We start from the raw sequence: 21,396 nt of genomic DNA, 5'->3' as shown, positions 1-21,396 counted from the left end.
GCTGATCACTCAAAGTATTTACCTGATCTGGCTCCTAGCGACTTTCCTGTTCCCTAACCTCAAAGTTTCACTTACAGAAGAGAGATTTTTATCAGACGAGGACGTTATCGTATACGGCAACTATTATTTGAACCCTTAGGATTTGATGAAAAAGGTTAAAAGGTTTCTTTGAAAGGTGGGAAACTTTTCAGATAATCCTCGTAATAATTACAATACGCTGCATTAGTGGTGCCGTCACCTCGCCATTTTCAAATTTTTGGGTTTCAAACAAATCCAACATCGTTCACATTTGAATTAGTAGACGGGAATTTATCTTTTGTTATATAGTTTTGAAGATGTGTGTATTATATTTCGAAAATGACTATCTTGAAGATTTTTTACTACAAAATGTAGATCGATCAAGTATAAATGAAATAATTTCGTTATCGTGCTTAAATCTAGATCAAAACCAAAAATAAACAAATTTGCCGTATCCAGGGTTACAGTTGAAGCCACATTTTTTTGTCAATCGTCACCTGGAATATAATCCCGCTTTTCCGATAAAAAAATCCGCTTTATATTTAACAAAAAGCAGAAAAGATCTGATGAGGTAATGCTTTTGATCAACATTTTCGTAACCGAAATAAAGCAGCTGCCACAATTGAACTCGAGCTAATGAAAACTTCACCTGCCAAAACTGCATTAGCATTAAGTAAATCGACAATATTTATAATTTCTTCATCATCATCGTCAAGTTAATCAAACATTAATTCCATATCGGCACTATGATACTTATTCTTAGTAAGCACCGGATTTATCTCGACTGGATTTTTTCTTTGGGACTATTGAAATCTATAGTTCATAAGGACTTGCAACAAATTCTCTAAGAATGATTCAAAATTGGCTAAGACCAGATTAGGATGCTGTCAGATAGCCGAAGATATTTACTTTCAACTATTGTAAATTAATTTTGAATTTTCAATTAAAAACTTGTTAATTTTGTTGTAAATAAACAAGCTCGATTTTCCACCAATTTCGCTCGACCCTGTATAAATGTAAGCACATTTTCGTGTAAATTCCAAGACCGTTACGGTCTCCTTTATCCATCCGAGTTATACGACACTGCGACCCTTTCGATATAAACAAAAACATTGACGGACTACGGGACAGGTCTGCAGGCGGACGAGTATACTTCTGGGTAAATAGACGACAGCACGTGGAAAGGTTATCGACCGACAGATACGGACGTTAGGAATTCACGTGGGGCCGACACTGGGAGACCTCCCGATTTATTTCGACGTCCGAGGTTAGAGACATATGTTCACTCTATCCACCCGCGTGATACCGACGATTAAATGTGGTTGAGAAAGTTGGATTAATAAAACGTATCAATTAAAAAGATTACAAAAGGACGACTTTTTATAATTTAAGATATTGACTTTGTAAAGAAAATTAAGAATATAATATATACAATATTCCAAGAAAAATTTTATTCTTATAGAGTGTGCGCATAACCAAAAAGTATTTGGTTATTCATTAACGTTACCTCTTGCTATAAATAAAACCATTTCAAATGTTGTTCGTTGCATACTAAGGCACGGTTCTACAATTGAGGTATAAATCCCGAAATAATTATTCCCCGACAAGTTCTACCACTTATTCGTCGTATAACTGCCAGCGCTCTACAATATGCGGGTAAGAGAAAAATAGTTATTCCGAGAATAAGCAGCTGGTAGTTCTCTTTACAACAAGCATTATTTTTCAACTTTTTTCGCAGTGTATGTTAATGCTTGCGACATCTCCTGTAAACATGGAAAAGAGGTAAAAAATCGTTGAAATAATTTCTCAAAGGATGGAATACTTAGTATTAGTGGATATGGTGGGACTTAATATCAAAATACGAGGCATATTTTTTAAGTAAGTACCGTTTTGCGATTCCGCCGCCGCAACCCCAAGGTCGGCGATCCGCACATGCGCGCTGGTTACCTACATCTCTTGTCTACGCACTGACGCCATTACAGTCTGATTCTTTATTATGTACGTTGTTTACTGAGTGTTCAGATGCCTCCGAGTCCCTCGTGAGTCCCGTCGATTGTGAAGTACGGGCTGTTATACGATTTCTTACTGCTAAACGCGTAAAACCGATTATTCATCGTGAGATCTGTGAAGTTTACGGACAAAACATTATGAGTGACGGAATGGTAAGAAAATGGGTGGGTGCAGGGTATCGTTTTGATGCACGACAATGCCCGTCCACATGTGGCTAATCGGACCAAAGATTTCATCAAATCTTTTCAATGGGAAACTCTAGATCATCATAGATTTGTTGCAATTACTTGTTAAACAAAACATACCTCTAAACCTCACACAGCTTTTAAGCATAGATAACCAACAAATTCTAGATCTATTAGTAAATTTTATCAAGGATATTAAAATTAATATTTAAGTAGTATCATTGAAAAATTCTGTGGCTGATGGACTTGCTTCCAAGCCATTTTCTTTCACACACAAAGCATATACCGTGCTTTGACTTTCCTGGAGCAGTACCACAATGAAGGTGAAGATTTTTTAGACCAAATTGTTACTGGTGACGAAACATGGGTGGCCTACGTCACACCAGTATCGAAACAACAATCCATGGAATGGCGACATTCATCATCACCCAAAAAAGTGAAGAAATATCATGTGCACAGTTTTTTGGGACAGTATTGCTAGTGGAGTTTTGGCCTCGTAATGAGACAATCAATGCAGCGTCTTATTGTGAGACATTGAACAATCTGCATCGTGCAATCCAGAACAAAAAACGTGGCAAGTTGAGTAAGGGTATCGTTTTGCTGTATGTGGCTAATCGGACCAAAGATTTCATCAAATCTTTTCGATGGGAAACTCTAGATCATCCTCCCTACAGCCCTGATCTGTTGTTTTATACCATGGATAATTTAATTCTGAAACTACTTCGTAATTTTTTATAAAATTTTAGTCATTTTCAAGAAAAAATCGAATAACGAAAGACATGTTTTCAATAACTTTAAGTCTACTATTAATTTATACATCAAAATTGACGAGTTGAAATTCAGCTCTTCTAGATTGCTATATATTTTTAAATAAGTGGGAAAATGGAATTAAATGTACTAGGTTTTTGTGAAGGAGTCTATAGAAAAAGCATGAAAGAATATCGAAGGAGGTTTCCTAATCGCGTGGTTCCTCTAATGTTGAAAGACGGGCTCGAAAAAAGAGGAAAGTTTTCCATAGTTAATCGAGAACGTCATATTCAAATGAGTGTGCGAGAAGAGCTTAATTTGGATACCATTGACGATTAACGGCATATTAGCACCACAACTTGATATAGACAGAGTGACAGACTTAGTGAAACCAAAAAATACTAGGAGAGCGTTTAAATTTATAAATTTGATATTAAAACGTCTTCTCCATAATTCAGCTTGAATTATCTCCCTATCTAAGGGAGGCTAAAGTGAGCCTTGTTTAAAAGTCAAAAGAGAAATGTCCATTCCCGTAAATAGGTCTTAATGATTAGATAAGATACGAAACATCCCGACAATCTACGTACGGAGAAACCTTGATAAAATCTGGAGTTATATTCATAATTATTCATAGTAGTAATGTGGACGGCCCTCAGAAAGCCCCTCGTATCCCATTTGACATTACCATAGGCCGATGTCCTTTGAGAAGCCGATAGTGCGCTTTGTCTTGAACCCTTTGATGTCATTGAGCAAGCTGTGAGGCTTACTCAAGTGGTTAAACTGCGCTCATTTTAGTACCGGGCTCTCACAGATGATGTGGTCTGCGTTTTCACCCTCCTCCATGCACAAACGGCACTCCGTGTCGTCCATAATGCCCAAGGTGTGGAGATAGCGTCTTAGATGACCGTGTCCAGTTAAAAGTCCGTCAATAGTCGGACTTCGAGTCTATTTACATGGCGCAGCTATTTGGTATAAGACGCACAAAGACTATATATGTCTGCTTTTGCTTGTTTCAGCCAGACGCAACAGCAACGATTTTAACTACACCAAGAATGGTTTCTGTACTTTTATATGAGAATCTTTAATACTTTTTTGGTTATCGTTATAAACATGGAATAAAATTATATTATCATAATATTTATGCACATAATGAAGATATATTTCAAAAACAGTATGAAATGTATCTTCCTTATTCCATACGTTTGTTTATGTACTCAAAATTGACTAATACATAGAGCAGGTATAACACATTTTTACTTTAACAATAGAAAGTTGAGCAGATGTCCGTCGAGGTTATATGATATTCAAGAAAGTGTGGCTGTATATCTTTCTTTGTCTAAATGTCTACCATCTGCCCTATAGTTGAGGTATATTTTTGTAATAGTAGTAATAGTAATAAAATATTTTTGGTTGACAATTTTTTCAGCTACATGTTTGATAATTTCCATTTTTTTAATACGAGGCATATTTTTTAAGTAAGTACCGTTTTGGAATTAAAAAAAAGGAGTGCAAAGATATCGCAATAATTAATTATTATCATAACTTGGCACCAGTTTTTGAATACCCTCCTCATAAAATTCTGCCGCCTGACTTGTATCACAACTGTTTTGACTTCGTTATCGTCTTGAAGAAGCTGACCTCCCAGGTGTTTCTTCAAGTGCAGGAACAAATGGTAGTCGCTGGGCGCCAGATCAGGGCTGTAGGGAGGATGATCTAGAGTTTCCCATTGAAAAGATCTTTGGTTCGATTAGCCACATGTGGATGGGTATAGTCATGCACCAAAACGATACCCTTACTCAACTTGCCACATCTTTTGTTCTGGATTGCACGATGCAGATTGTCCAATGTCTCACAATAAGATGCTGCATTGATTGTCTCATCAGGGGGCCGAAACTCCACTAGTAATACTGTCCCAAAAAACTGTGCACATGATTTCCCGGGCAGAAATTGTTTGCTTAAACTTCACTTTCCATTAAACCATTCACAGGACATGATTTTCTATAATAGTGTCAATTTTGAGAGATTCATAGTGTTTATTATCGACAGTTTCAAAGATTATAATGACTAGTTTATAGCCTTGAGATTAGTTTCAAGATTTTGCTTCTAAATTTTTTGTTGTTAATACTTGGACAGATTTACCTCCTATTAGCATACACACATTTTCTGTATTATTAGATTCATCTATTTTATTACATAATTGAAACTTTATTTGCCATATTTGAGATCAATTTAGTATATAGGTTTCATCCAATCATTCAGACACATGTGGTCATTCTGTATCGCTGCATGCAGGATTTCTTCTGTTTTCTTGACATTCTTTGCACTTCCTTATATATTTCCATAATACTCCATAAAATTAACCATTATTCGGCAGTGAAATAGAAATAAGTCTTATTACAATAAGACATCACCAAAATGAGAACAGAAATCTTTAAAACAACAATAATTTATGATATTATTTTGTTACTAACATTAATCTGGAAAATTAATTTTACTACAGATTTCAAAATAAATTATGAGTATAAAAGAAATACTTACTTGCTAATGATTTTCAGAAATTCATTCTTGAAACTTTTCATAAGCAAAAAGCATCACACTACCTCTTTTTCATTTTTTGTTAATTGTTTGGTACATATATAACTAATTTCAGTTTTTATCACAAAATGTATTATCATGAAGACCAAAATTAAGCAAAGAAATTCAACCTACTTTTAATCTTTATATAATATAATTATACAATCTGACATTTACAACTTGTATAATTATACCAATCAATAGATCATAATGCCACATGAATATCAAAATACAATTTGTTTAAACTATATTAAAAATTTGTATATATATAGTTATCATATCACAACAAATAGGCAACCCTCTATTCAATTTATTCAATAACATTGAAATTTTAGAAATAGATTTATAAATTTTACTCAAATTGTTTAGGGCTCTTTTACCATTGATAGCTTTCTACTTTCCATATATGTGAACTAATTCTATATTGCTATATTTGGTAATGTAGTATTATTTTTTATTGTATCAATAACTGTTTAGGATTGTTTTGGACATATTAAGATGTCTATCCTATGCAAACATCATCACAGTTATTACATATATATTACTTCTTCTATTATTTTGTTTTGGGACCCTGAAGACCACATTGAATCGTTATACCATTCTGTTTTTATGTTGTTGATTATATATGGCCTCAAGAAAATTAATTTCATTATTTTGTTTTGTCTTCAATGTGAATCTAAATTTTCTATAAGACTTGAATATTTGACTTTATTTTCATTGTCACTTTTTGGTACAATGCTATCATTCACATAGTAATTATTCTGTTTTCATAGAACAGAAAAAATTCTATAGATTAATCATGAATAAAAAAAAGAAAATAGACTTGCATTAACAAACCATTAGATATCAAAAATATAATTCAAAGATCCTTGAAACAGATTCACATAGGTACAAGTAATCGCATCGAAAAAGGTATCAAATAAACAATTTGGAAAAAAATTATAATTCGATTTTATAAATGTCAATGTGAATAATTTGAATTTAGGCTTGCTAATTTTTCTTGATGTGACAACTAAGAATATGTTTTAGTAAAGAGATTTTATTTTGATAATCATGTGGTAGGTGATCTATTGGTGAAGATAATTATACAAGTGGTCAATGTCACATTATATTTTAGTTAAGAGCGAAATTACGTCGAAAAGTACTGTCCATTAAAAAATCAATTATTATTAAAATACCTAAAGTCAAAACTATTTATATATATACGAGTAAAGAAATGTATCTATATGAATATAGGAGTATGTATTTACATATAGACAATCTTTCAATATTACAATTAAATCGTCATTCTTCCAAATATTATCTTAAGAAAATGGCGTCAAATATTAGCTTCAAATATAATCTCAAGTTAGATACTTATTTCCAAATAAATGTTTAAAATAATTAAAACCATATAATAGGGCTAGTGGTACTTACGAATTCAATAAACATTCCAAAATATTCCCAATTAAATGAAATTGACAAGAAAATTTACAACTACGATCGACATACAAACTCGCGTCACGTGACTTTTGACTTGACGTTGACAGATAAATCAGTGTCGCAATATTGCAAATATTTAATTCAAGGTCCACAACTGTAATGAATGCATAAATACTTATATAGGAAGTAATATATAGAGATGACCACAAAATATATCCACTTCCTTTATTAATTGTTTCAGTACGGGGTTTTGCTGCCTTATTGAGATGTCCTACTATTAATCCATTGAAGACACGGATGGCCCACACAGTAGCCGTGGCAGCATATTGCCCCCTCAATTAGTCTTATAGCTCACAGTCGTGAATTGCAAAATATAGTTCAGGGCCAAGTGAATTGCGATACAAAGGATCTATTGTGTCCTCAATATTTATAGCGGATCTACTTATTCCACTCGACTTGAAAAGTTCACAAGGTGGGATAATTCCAGCTGCCAGATGGATCCATTTAACTACATGTAGGGCTAATGTCACAACCTATGTTAAAACTGCAGAGTAAACTCTAGTTTATACCAATAATAAACAAGATTGCTATATTTTACATGTAACAGTTTAAGAAGACAGTTGTCACTAACATGGAAATATATCTAAAATTTTTCCTGTATTTATTTTAAAGTTGAATTCATAAAGAAAGTTGTATAAAGTAAAATGAACAAAGAACAATTTGCAGTTCTCTGACAATGAAGTAGTGCTTTTGGTTAACCTTGAAGCAACACAAAGAAATGTTTTTATAAAAGCAAAACAAATTTAAAAAATAAATGGGACAATTTAAAGATTTGCTCTAGGACAAATAACTTTTTGTTTTCTCGGCGCGTCGACAATATTGATAATTTCTTCCTCTTCGTCAAATTCAAAGTACAAATTTTCAATCATTTTACCAAAACCCTTTTTAATTTCGTAATAATGTCAACAATTTGAAAAAGTTAGGTTCGAACCTTCCGTCCCATGTTAAATTGAAGTTTAAACTACCTCCTGACCGTCGGTAATGTTTAAACGTTTAAAGTTTGAGGGTAAATGCCTAAAAAACTGTATCTGTGGTTTAAAATGACGTTCGAGGTTTAAACTTCACTTGTAAAATTGGGCCTTAAGTGAGTTTGTTTTGACTATCAGAACATGAGTTTTCTTGTGGTTTACAGATGAAATTGTTGTAAAATTGTTGCAAAATGGAAGCAACAATCGGGGGAATGGCGACACTCTGGTTCTCCAAGACCTAAGAAGTTTCGTGTCCAAAAATCTGTTGGAAAAAAGTTCTTGCTTCAGTTTTTTGGGATTGATTGAATCATGATTTTTTGGATAAGGGTAGAACAATAACTGGAGATAACTATTCGACATTACTGACTACTCTACGAGAAAAAATTAAAGAGAGAACACGCGGAAAGCCAGAACAACGCCCCTTGCAAACAAATCTCATGTTACCATGCAAAAATTCGTGATTTGAATGAAGAAACATTTTTTTGAAAGGTCTAGAGACGTTGCAGGTTCGCTGCAATAAATGTATCCAATTAAGAGGAGAATATGTTGAGTAATAAAATATTTTGACATTGAAATTTTGTTTGATTCTATAATAGGCTAAGAATTTTTCAATATATCCTCGTAATTGTAATAAATACAATTATTTAAGAGGGCAATTCAAACAGTAAGTTGACAAAACCGTTAAGAAAATATATAAAACAAATTAGTTATTTATTGTTTTTCTGTCATATCTCAAAAACAACTTTTTTAGACAGTTACAATGGTTTGTTTGAAGAGTTATAAGGTTAGGTTTTGAGAAGGTAGGAAATTGAGGCTAGGTGGAAATGCTTGGAAACGGTTCATGGGTTAGCAGTGGAGAAATTCAAGAACAAATGATGTAAAGAATATACCTTGAGTTAAGAGTTTGCTTATTAATTACTGGGGATAAAACTGTGAGTTATAATTTTTCTATAATTACGTTGTTTGAAAAGTTTCCTACCTAACAATGAAACAAGACATCATTTTTATTATTAACATAGTTTCCTTTCAAATTCATACACAAGTCCTGCGATGTTCTAACCATTTTAACAGTTCCAAATAATAATTACTTCTTTTCTTCCCAAATTAGTCGTTTCTGTATGTGATAACGTCCTCATTTGATTAGAATTTTTCTCCTGTAAATGGAACTTTAAGTTTAATAAGGGGCAGAAGTCGCTGGGTGCCACATCTGGTGAATACTGTGTTAACCAGTTCAAGCTGCAATGCTATCACCGAAGTATGAGAATGTATGTGGTCCTGAGAGAAAGCGCTTTTTTCTTCTTCAAATACTGATACATTATATATTATAAAATAACAGTTCAAGTTTACAAATAATAAATAAAATTCAAGATATTTTCAGATTTATGTATTTCTATGAATATAATTAAACAGCAAGTGTAATCATTCAAAAATATCCGCCACACTACTCAGATCCCTGAAAATTAAAAATAATAAGGGGATTAATTGGAATTGCAAAATGTTATTCATATTAATATTATGAGTAAAAAAATTATATCACAATATTCAGATAGTCTACGTTTTCACAGCAAAAAAATATGTTTTGGCAGATTAAAAATCCTCTTACAAATCCTACAAAAAACAATTATTCAATAATGGGGTAAGCAGTTATGGGAGAATTTTTTTAATTTGGCGAATTTTGTTTGTGCTATCCTAAGCTTTCGAACGACTTTGCATCCAATTTCAAGGCTGTAATAAATACCAAAAGAAACTAGTTTTCATAAAATAACAATTTTCTAAATTGTAGAAACTTACTTGTATCTTAAGATTATAAGAAAAAACAAATATCGTGAATTGATGGAAAATTGTTTTTTCTTTCTTTTTTTATATTATTGAAGATTTCAATTGAGAGAATAATAGAGACGTTCATTTAATCAAGGCAAAGAGCTTGAAAAATTACTATATTGTTATTCATACTGGTTCTGAGGATGTCCAAATGGCTTGGAATTGGTTATTATTGTTAATATATGATTTGTGTATGAATTGTGAACATAACAACCAATTGAACTTAATCTTAATACAAGTAAGTTTGTGATTTTATGAACCAATTTCTTTTGGTATTTATTACAGCCTTGAAAATTGATGCAGAGTCGTTCGATAGCTTTGGTTTAAGATTCGAGCCCTGGACATGTAGTTTGAAGGCACGAAGCATTACCACTGAGCTATCAGTAACATTCAATGTGTTTGTCATATATTTGTTTTTAATTTTATTAAACAATTTATAGATTGAAGTACCTTTTGAAACAAAATAAATTTGACTCAAACCTGTCAAAATTGTTATGTGTTTAGATTTGTTAGTGTTCTAATATTTTATTATATCAAAAGACCAACTAAAAAAGGATATAGAAAATGAAAGTGACTTTTCTTTAACAAGTTCAGAAATCAGAGAAGCTACTGCCGGAAAAGTTAAAGAAAGTATATAATATGGCATATCAATTTTGAGCTGACAAAAGGGATTATTATAATAAATAATAGTGTTTCTAATAATATATCAAAATTTTCGAATTAGAAAACTCCAACAAAAATATTTAGTAGTCATGGATAAGGTATAGTATTTGACTCGCATATAATGATTTATTATTCTATATACTATAATCAAATAAAAAATTATGAGTCAATTTAGCTGGAGAGTGTATTCGTTTGAAATGATAAATCTAAAACAATTTTTCCAGTAAATATTACCAAGTTGGATTTCTACTTACCGTTGGATCACAATCAGCACAATGCCAAGAATAACCTCTTATTTTTGGAGTTTTCTTAAGAGGGGGATCCAAACAAGCGAAATGATAATTTTTCTGACATTCATCACATCTAAAATATATTACCATTATTTTTAAAAATAATAGATGATTGCTTAATCGTAAAATGCATAATAAAAATATAATGTTGGGCAAAAATTAGGACCAGTTTAGATTGTTGGACGTTGGAAAATGCTATAAACCACATTTCTGCATCAGTATATATTGTGAAGATTCCAGGAATTTTTTGGACACACTAGCACAATTAGTTGTAAAGATTTTCCAATCTCATTCAACAATATCTTAGATTAGTTATCAAGATACTTATAATCAGAACCACACGATATGAGTAAATGCTTTATTTTCTGTTCGATATTCTGTTAATGCAATAGTGTAGTTAAATACAAAGAAAGTGATAACAAGTTCAAAAAATCGCTACATAAAAATGCTTTTCAAAAAAAGTGTAGTTATGATACAACTTATTTACAGTTGGAATTAAAACTGATTTTATCAAGCTACATCTATCTAATCAGCATTCCTAATAACAAATCATTGAATTTTATAGCAAAAAATAATATCTTACTTGACAGAATTACTGTGTGATCCATCCCCTTGACAAACATCACAAATATTTCCTCCGACTGGTTTCTTCGATAATTTAATAACAGGTGGTTTTTGTTTATCCTGAAATTTTCCGGAATCTGATATTCTGGGACTTCTACTTTTCCTCATTTCTCTTTTTTCTATCTTAGCTGCTTTTGGAGAAGAAAATGGTGGAGGCGCATTATCATCTGCCTCGTTTGGTACATAAAAACATTGAGGGTTAGATTCAGACGCAACTTCTCCAGCTGGCAGAGGAATTGGTTTGATCTAAAGAGAAGTGTACATGACGTATGTCATTTATTCTTAAAAGATACTTAATTATTTTCAATTAAAGAATACTTCATATATTAATGAGATTTCAAATAGAAACACAATTTTACAAAATATTAAGGAACACATGTGACTTTCTTAAATAATATAAACTAATAGATCACACAATAACTTATATCAGTAACTAGGGTTCCTGGGTATCCGGTCGAGTATATACAAGTCCGACCTTTCCGGCTTTTGTTAGGCTTTCGGTCAACCTCGACGCGTGACGGAGCGGGCAACACAGTCAGTCAGTCGGTGGCAGAATCGCGATAAGCGTTTATGTGTGAGAGGTGGACTGCATTATTGACAAAAACGTTTGATTTTCTTTACATTTATTTTATAGAATATTAACCATGTTGCGATATGGATATCGGTTTGACTAACCTTTAATCTACCTACATTTGAGGCTAAAATATTAACAACTCTATTCTTAACCTTAACATACCAATCGTTTTAATTAGTGTTTTTGTTTTATAAATTAGAGGAACATTAAATCACATATGAAGATAACCTTTTAACTAATTTGAATCCCATGCTTAGTACCTCATATGTTCCTTCTGTCTTCTGAGAAATCATAACAATCATCAGGAATTTTGACCTCTACATTATTACCTGTATTAGCAACAGGATATTTTAGAGAGGATAGAGCTAAAATGTTATCTGCTTATTTTTTAGTGATTACCCAACTAATTTTCTGATATCTTTAATATTTTGTTCCTTTTTATCAAAAGCAATTACTATTTCTTAGTCACTTTGCGTTATATTTGACGGACTTGCAGTATTTCTTTGGTTGTCGGACTCCTTATCAAGTTTTCCTGTCAGTTTATTTGGCATTTCATTTTGCGAATCAGTGTTTAAAATTGTTGTATCGCTTTCTATTTTTCTCCTTCATTATACACGGGGGCGGTAATGGACTCGGTTTTCCTCTCCTCCTGGTTTGCATCTTCATTTAATATAGATTCTAGCATTTTTCTGTAGGCATTTCAACTAGCGCATCATTAGGAAGACTGTATAAAACAGTAAAGTATAGTGGAAATTGTAGCACTTTCAATACAATATACTATTATGTCAGCGACTAGATCACGGCGATACGCCTTGAGACAACGGGATGAAGAGTGGGAGGTGTTACAACTCGGTTGAGCTGCATTTATTACTTTGGCCCGCTATTATGGATAAGATCCTGATAAAGTGATCAATTTATCACATTGTCTAGACAATGTTATTATATATAATGACCAGTCAATATGTATAATAACTATTCAATTACAATAAGTGTAACATATATTAAAAAATTATACTATTAATTTACTTGGACTTCTTTCAAGTATTCATTAAGATACAAAAAATCAAGAATATCTCCCCCCAACTTAAATTTTAAAAATGGAAAGTTAGAAAGAGGTTCGTTCTAATGGGATATTGCAGCTTAGAACTGCCATAGATGTAATTATTAAAATACCAACATGGGACACAAATGTAACATTATTAAAAAGGGAAGAGAAATAGAAGCTCTGCTGATGATTTACTTAATTTCAGTTCCTTTCCTGGAAGTTGTTTTTTTACTTGGTCATAGCGAGTAGCGTAAGTACATGAGGCATATTGATCATTTTACGTTGAACAAAAAAGCACTAAAAAGCTACCTTAATTGTAATTCGTGGGTGAGGTAACGTCTCTTGGATTTCTAAACATTTTTTCTTTCTTTTCCTTTTGTGTTCTCTATTAACATCTGGTGAATCTGAGTTTCTGTTTCTATGTTTTTCTCTTCGACGCTTTTTGGCAGACTTATGGCTTCCCTCATACCCATTATCAACAACTATTTGAACACCATTCATTTCAGACAACTCTGTAATCAGATTCGAAATATTTGGTCTTCCCTGAGGTATTTGTTCATCAGATTGTGATATTCCATTATCATTTTCTTCCTCATTAGAATCAACTGGTTTAATCTTTAATTTTGGCGGTGATGATATATCCTGATCTGATTTACTTTCCCTAAAACATTGTATCATAATTTAAAATCACTAATTGCTAATAAAGAAACTGAAAAATGTATAAATACGAAAACTATATTTTGACAATACATTCACTGCTTATGCTACCCCAACATTCATAATTACACCGCTACCGCGCCGTATCGTCTTCAGTATAATTCTGAGTGTTGGTGTAGTGATAGATATTGTGTTCAGTATGAACATCACTGACGGATCTAGAAATTCCAAATGTGATAATTGTACGAGGAAAATTAATTTTCTTTTCTAGAAATCAAATGTATATCATTGTCATACTGTGTTGGCACATTTTTGTAACACATTCGTACAATTACTTACTACTCGTGAGTTAGAAATTATGTGAAATATAAAAAATATTTATGTCATATCCAGGATATGCAAGGTGAATCTTGGATGTTATTGAGTTCATCTTTGTTTCTGCTAGAGCCAGAATATGAGGTTTCTTCGACTGCAGATATTGCTGTACAGCGTTTATAGTCAATTTAAGATCCGTATGTTGCAGAAATTTACCTTAAGGATATTAATTCACATCGCCTAGATCTGGTACGGTGTTGTCTCACCTGGCGATACGATACCATCTCTTTGTTTATAACATTTAAATAATAGATTTTATGTAGTGTAATGTTTTACGACAGTTGCTGATAAACCGACAGGTGCCTTTTGCTCCACTGAGAGCTATATGAGGATGAAAATGATGAATAGTGCGAAGTATAATAAAAAATAATCTTTTTAAATGGAAACAAAGGAAAACAGTTTTCAGAAAACAATTTTCCTGATATAACAACTGACCTAGTATATTAAAAATGTACAATGAAAAATTATTTTCTTATGTGCTAATATTTACCTATTACTGTAAATACTTCTACTTCGTCTGGGTGTTTTCAATTCTTCAACTTCTGAATCTGATGTTTTATCACATTCAGAACACTGCCAACCATACAGTTTTGATTTTTTAGGTAAACGACTGAGAGGTGGATTAAGACAATCTAGATGGTAGTATAAATGACATGTATCACATTTTGCTAAAAGATGTTGATCTCTACGTTGTCGACATGTTCCACATTCATTTAAAAGTAAAGGATCTACAAAATTAAAATTACATCAACAGTTTTAGAATAAATTATCATAGAAAAAGAAATTACCTTTATTTGCGTGACTGCTCAACACCCTATCTGTTCTACCTAAAGGGATATTTTTCAATGGAAATCCAACGCCCATTTTGAGGGCAGCTGCTGTTGGTACCATCATAGGCTGTGGTGTTCTACTAGTGATGGGTTTACCTAAATCTTCTATATTTGGCAAATTTTTAGTAGGACATGCACTAAGAATTGCTGAATGGAACTTATGTATATTTTGTTTCAGATCATTATTTCTTGCAGTTACTTCGGTATTTTTTTTCAAAATCTAAAGTAAAATAAACGTTCGATATGATTTATCAATTTAAAAAGTTGTGCAAAAAAATTCTATTTTTAACGTGGTTGTGATAAATTTTAAAATATTACCTCATCGTATTTTTGTCGTAAATGTTGTTGCTCTTCTAACAAATTCTTATTTTCATCCATGTAATTTTCAACACTTCTCTTCATTTCTCTCAACCTATCGTTTCTATCTAAATAATAGGCTATGAATTCTACAGAAAATGCTGGGGGAATGTGCCATTTTTTCCTAGTAAAAATATTTATCATTAAAACTCAAAAATTACAAAAACATTCAGTATTTTCAAAAACAGTGTACAAGATGTTGCAAACAAGGGTGACTCCGTCATTGGGGTTTTCCTTGTAAAAAAATTTTGGAACGCCATCTTTATTCAAGATATGTGTTGGAAGCTGATGCAGCCCGGAATTTGTTTTTAAATGTGACTCTCAACCTAACATAGCTCATGACGGGTCACGGATGTTTTGAGCGATATTTCAATCGCTTTAAAAACAAGATGGATTTATCTTGCCAGTATTGTTCCAAATATGACGATGTAGAACATCCAATATTTAAATGTCATTAATGGAGCACCGAACCAAGAGATGTCGAAATCAGATTGGGAGTACAACTTAGACCAGAAACTATAGTACAATTGATGCTCACAAACGAGGGAACACGGAATACCATTTCATCACTGGTAATGAATATGCTCCGATAGAAAGAGGCAGATGATAGGAAAAGGCCAATAGAATAGTGTGTGTGTTCGATAATTTGTCATCTGAAGGAAGCGGCTCATATTCTTGTTCTTGTCATCATTTCTATCCAGAATGTTTTATAACTCTTTATAAGATATTTATTTGACATAATATAATTCATAAAGATACAAAAAAAAATACAATGAAAACACTTAAAAAACGGTCTAGAACGTACTGCTGTCAATTATAGTTAATTACCTTATGTCAACTAAAGCTGCAGATTGTAATTCCTGCATTTCCATGACAACGGTGTTAACACCCATTAGCTCTGCTTTCCTTAAAAGTCTACGACAAGCTGACGCACTGGTTGTGAGCAATCGAGGCATTTTCTGTGTGGGCACTTGAAAAAATTTTATCATCATTACTTTATAAGCCGATTAGGCCATTAAAAAATTTGTATGTTAAAGAAGACTTATTCTATCAAGAGACACACACCTTATTGTAAATAAAAACGGTGTACTCTGCTTATAATGATAAATTTAACATACCCCAAGGCGGCGGTTTCAATCCCTTATGACTCAAGTAGTGTATTTTCTGCTTTTCTAATTTTCTTTTAATCCTTACTTGTTCAGGTGTATCCTTATGACCTTCCTGGGAAAACTGATATTTTCTGAATTCCGTTCTATAACATCACATTATTTTCCAATTATTGCATATATTGGGCTCATAGTATATCTATATATTTTAATGAATCTTGGCGCTTTGCTTCTCACTGAGGCATATCGGGATATAGAATACTTTCAACATTTGAATTAGTTTCGAATTTTTAAGAATTCGAAAACGTGGTCTGACTGTTTTTCAGAGGAAAAAACATGTCGCTGATCGACCTTTTTCTCGATATAGACATTTTAGATGAAAGGATAAACTAAATTTTCGAATAGTTAATATATTTCTTACTTCTTAGACCTTTTGATATATTAAGCATCTAAATGTTCTTGATTTTAGGTCTCTTTTGTTGTCAAAATTAGTTTTTTTGATAGTTTTTAAAAGAAAGATAAATTTTGACGTTTCGACTTTTCTTCAAGTCTTTATCAAAATATGATATTGTCACTGACAATTTGCTTATTTATATTGATCTATAGATCACCTTCATCATGAATATCAAAATAAGGATAAAATCAACTTAGAACTTTGTTCCAATAAGAAAAATTAATTTTTCCTTGGTTTTCACATCTCAAATATATTAAATTTATTAGAATTTACAAAATAGAGCCATAAATTTTACTTAAATTAGTTAGATCTTTTTTATCATTTATAGCTTTTTCGTTCTTATGAATGTGAACCATTACTAAAAATTCTCTTTTTCGTGTGTATTAGATTTCGTTTCAAGAATTTTTGAATCTTCATAATTGAATTTATGTTTTTTTTTATGTTTCATGGTTTGTTAATGCAGTTCTATTTGTTAAGCTTATTATGGAAGGAGGGATTGAAGGTAAAAGTGGCATTCAATTTTTTTACCATTGCTTCTTACAAAAATGAACTCACCTGAGCTGTAATGCCATATAATTTCGTTTCCTCCTTTTTACTAAGGTCTTATCTGAATGTAATTTACAATGAGCATAAAATGGATCGGCTTGATCAACTTCTTCTGAATGAGCTTCAGACAGGAAACCTTCTTTTTGAGCGCTATTGAAAACATATTCTTAGAGAATTTTGCAATTATATTATTGTATATTGATTTAAAATAAGTTTTATATCAGAAATACTTTCGATTTTGATAAAATTTGTTTTCCAAATTATCACTAGGTTACAGTTGTAGCAGACTAGGTTACATTTATTACTTTATACTCTCGACCAAAAAAGTATTGCATTACCAATAAAATTGCAAGAAACTGTATAAATATGATTTATTCGAAAACAGAAATGATTCTATTCTAGTTAAATTTCATATATACACACTTGTAATTAAACACAAACTGGGTACTTTTCAACGAACAAAAATGCTCAATTTTTTGACTAGTCATGGAAGTGAATTTGTTTTCTTAATTTAATATGAACAAGGTATTCTTGAACAATAAAAAAAAAAGATATCGAATGCTAATTTATATGTGATGCGATATTTTTTTGATGGAGTATAATCTGCTGTGATTGGCTGAATAGCAGAAACCTTAAGCTTAAAAAATGCTCTAAATACAGAAATTGCAATCTGACAACAACTGTAATATTTTCAGCTCACCATGTAACATGGAAATATGTTCGACACATCCCTGCATCACATCCTATACAGACTCCAGTCCTTGCTAATCGTTCATCTTCACATAGTGAACATGTTTTTGCTCCCCACTTATTATAAGGCATCTCAAATAATGTCACGCTAGTTAATTTGTCCACTTCTCCAAATGCCACACCAGGAACGTACAGAGCACACACAAGATGTACCCACTTTCCAACATCTGTTTCTTTGAAGATGCCCCCAGAATTTGGACACAATTCACAAATTGGTTCTGTAATACCTGAAATTAATTTTAATTGCATTGAAATAATTGGAGTCTCTATAAATATAAATTAGTATATTTCTATCCCAGATAAACCGTTTGATATTTATATCTGTTGTAGATACTATTTGGCAAGAATAGCTATAAGATGTGAGAGATGAAGGATAGATGATGATAGTATGAATATGCCTGCTAAGAACGTATAGGAACTTAACATTTTGGAAAACGTTGCAAAATCTAGTAAGTTTTTTAGGTTTATAATAATTTATCTACTAGTGTCTTCATTAGATTGAAGGTATGAGTATTAAAGCATGTCTCAATATATTTCGTCTTAATGTAATAAGACAATTTATCAATAAACATATCCAAATAAGGTAAACCTGTAACATTAAGTTAATAGAGGTAGACAAATACAATTATATTGCAGATATTAGTATTATGAAACATCATTATCATTATTGTTGTCTAAAATATCTTTACCTAAATTAATAATTACATTTTCTATTATATCAATGTTGTAACAGAAAGGGATAGCTAGAATTTTAGCTATAAAATACAATACTACTTCAAGTGCTATGTGAATGCAATATTTTAAAGCCTTTATTAGAATAAGTATAAAATGTAAATAAATCATGTTTACCTGCTTTACAAGCTTCACAAAACCAAGGAGTGGTTGGTGATACTGAATCTGTACTAGCCAGACTATTGGAATCGGAAACTCCATAACAAGCTTCATGTACAGTAGCGCCACAGCCATCACATTCTACAATCTCATTGACTCCATCACTTTGATCACCAAGACAACCACAACATATCATTATTTGTGCATCATGTTCATCAAACTAAAATAAGATAGTTACAGTAACAATCATTCTAACAATTCAACTTAACCCTCCAGGTGGATATGGGAATTTAGCTTCTTTTTTGTGAACTCACTTAATATTTCAGGGCATTTATTTAGCCCATCTTATTTTTTTTTGTTAATTACCACATAAGACAGATGGATGTTATGTCTAAAGGGTTAAATGACAACATATTTTACTAAATAGTTTTTGGTTTTGAAGCAAATTACCTTTATTTTAGATTTTATTGTATCCTGTAGTGGGATATTTGCTATAGAAGAATCAATTCCATTTGTTTTAGGTTGACTTGTTACCAAATCAGAGTCTGAATCCTCAGATTCATTTTCATTGTCTTCACTACTTGCAGCATCTAAAAGTATTATACCTTACAATACAATTGGGGTAAGCATTTAAATTGTTAACCAATATTTTGTTAAAAGATAAAAAAGACATTTTATTTATTATAACTTGTAATTACCTTCTGCTTGACTGTCCAGAGAATCATCATCATCACTGACTTCTGGATGGTCTTCAATACGAAAATCACTATCATCAGAACTTTCTTCATCAAAATCTAGTACACACTGTTGATCTACTGGATCCACAGGTTTCACTTTTCTTTTATTGGGGTCTCTTTCAACTAAACAAAATTATTATTATTTTATTGAATAAATGAATAAAAATGATTAATCACGGAATAAACAATTACAAAAATGATGTATCTAGATACTTCACTAATACTTTAAAATAAATATTAACTCATAATTGAAGGAAAGAATAATTAATAATGTTCTAGGATTTTATGGATTATTGAATATAATCATTTTCTGCTGTAAAGTTTATTGGTACTTTTTGTTAAAAATAAAATTTTATGAAAACGAAACAATTTGATAAATAAAATTAGTGTGCTCAGTGTAATCGATGTAAAAAATATACAAAAATAAGCATCTGAAATGCTTGAAACTTAGCTCATCTCACTTGACAGAAATTTTAATTTTATATATATAAAGGCAAGTTATAAATAGGTGCAATAACATAAAAGTGAGGCTTTTATTAAACTTACTGGTACTCATTTTAATAATGAAACTATCTTCACAGTTTCTTATCTTCAATTAGTGACATTTTGAAAACATAACCAAGTTTCCGGGCGTCAGTTTACACCGTCATATAAATTGTGTTCTGCAAATTTATTACAAATATTTCTTTTCACTTTAAAATGGTTATATAAAGAGAGATAACAATATATGATGTAAATAAGTTCAAACGAGAGAGGTTGTCCCTGGTTACAACTTATGTTTTTTTTATATTTAGTCTGTTTCCACACCCGGATACTTAAAATATTGTATAACAATCAAAGATATATACTACCAAAACTATCTACTATAAACTATTCTATTCAATGAGGAAATGAGAACATTTCTCTACCTACCAGAAGGAAAATTCCTGGGAACCATAGTTGTCTTTTTGTTAGTAAAAGTGACAATAAACTCCAAACAAAGTATATAACGCTTCACAGCTTTTACACGTGAAATGATGACACAGAGCAGAAATTACAAATAGCAACACCACACATGTATTAAATTTAAAGCTGCAATGTCTGGGTATACATTATTTTTTGTGTATGGTGTAAATAATAAAATTCGTAGATAATAAATAATCTTTCTATTTGTTTTATAATTTAAATAAAAGAGTGGGTGATTCGTTGGATCATTTTAGGGAAAATTATGGAAACTTTTTGCAGGGGTTGTAGAGGTTGTGTGGGATTATGCTTGCTGTTCTGACTGGAAAGGAGGAAAAGCGAACGACCATTGGCCAGAAGAACACGAAAAGCAAGTAAAAACGGCTCTTCTCGGTTTGGGGATATATATTTTGTTTTCGTATCTTTTTGCTTTTCTATTAGTTTGTTTTTTAAATGCATTGTTTATTTTTAATTTAAATGGGAGCGGAAGGGTACAGCTGCAGCTGCGGCTGCATTATGTCCTACAGTGGGTTAGTGTACCGGTTCACCAGGTTACGGGGAAACCTCATATATATATATATATATATATATATATATATATATATATATATATATATATATATATATATATTTTATTTCTTATTTCTTAGTCCTTTTGATATGTTTATGTCTCTAAATCTTCTATCATTCAAAAATAATTGAAAAAATTAATTTTGAAACATTTTGATTTGAGATCTCTTTTGTTTAAAAATTAGTTTTTTTAATAATTTTCAAAATCATATATTTAAAATTTTAGTTCTGTGGTTCAAA

The 21,396-nt window shown here is 31.6% G+C and overlaps 2 protein-coding genes across 5 annotated transcripts in view; both read right to left on the bottom strand.

Moving 5' to 3' along the window:
• Window positions 1-7,206, bottom strand: part of LOC130448321 (AN1-type zinc finger protein 6) — a 39,694-nt gene extending 32,488 nt beyond the window's left edge. The window contains exon 1 of the mRNA XM_056785609.1: window positions 6,951-7,206. The gene's annotated coding sequence lies outside the window, so the exon portion shown is untranslated. The remainder of the gene's footprint in view (window positions 1-6,950) is intronic.
• A 2,147-nt stretch (window positions 7,207-9,353) lies between these two features.
• Window positions 9,354-20,743, bottom strand: LOC130448329 (PHD finger protein 14). Of its 4 annotated transcripts, none has more exons than XM_056785621.1 (15): window positions 20,557-20,743; window positions 19,606-19,767; window positions 19,358-19,497; window positions 18,926-19,127; window positions 18,027-18,303; window positions 17,336-17,476; window positions 16,339-16,472; window positions 16,049-16,190; window positions 15,182-15,344; window positions 14,822-15,083; window positions 14,524-14,761; window positions 13,311-13,662; window positions 11,342-11,628; window positions 10,723-10,831; window positions 9,354-9,437 (listed from the first exon to the last, which is right to left on the bottom strand). In XM_056785621.1, the coding sequence occupies exons 1-15, from the start codon at window positions 20,579-20,581 to the stop codon at window positions 9,426-9,428; spliced, it is 2,646 nt and encodes an 881-aa protein (XP_056641599.1). In that variant the 5' UTR covers window positions 20,582-20,743; the 3' UTR covers window positions 9,354-9,425. The 4 variants fall into 4 exon arrangements, with proteins under 4 accessions (XP_056641599.1, XP_056641602.1, XP_056641598.1 ...); XM_056785624.1 differs by lacking the exon at window positions 20,557-20,743 and adding an exon at window positions 20,191-20,310; XM_056785620.1 differs by having other exon boundaries at window positions 9,354-10,831; window positions 20,557-20,711.
• Window positions 20,744-21,396: the final 653 nt, after the last annotated feature.

The sequence above is a fragment of the Diorhabda sublineata genome, chromosome 8, assembly GCF_026230105.1.
Source record: "Diorhabda sublineata isolate icDioSubl1.1 chromosome 8, icDioSubl1.1, whole genome shotgun sequence".
Lineage (NCBI taxonomy): Eukaryota > Metazoa > Arthropoda > Insecta > Coleoptera > Chrysomelidae > Diorhabda > Diorhabda sublineata.
Note: the sequence above shows the minus strand (reverse complement) of the source record. Positions and strands in the feature narration are given on the sequence as shown.

Bases quoted from the DNA above. Each gene is read 5' to 3' on its own strand.
- LOC130448329 (XM_056785620.1), bottom strand. From the start codon at position 20,581: ATGGTTCCCAGGAATTTTCCTTCTG. The intron at 16,191-16,338 runs GTATGTTAAATT...AATTTTTTCAAG, and splicing joins ATTGAAACCGCCGCCTTGGG to TGCCCACACAGAAAATGCCT. The intron at 15,345-16,048 runs GTAATTAACTAT...TATTTTTACTAG, and splicing joins GCAGCTTTAGTTGACATAAG to GAAAAAATGGCACATTCCCC.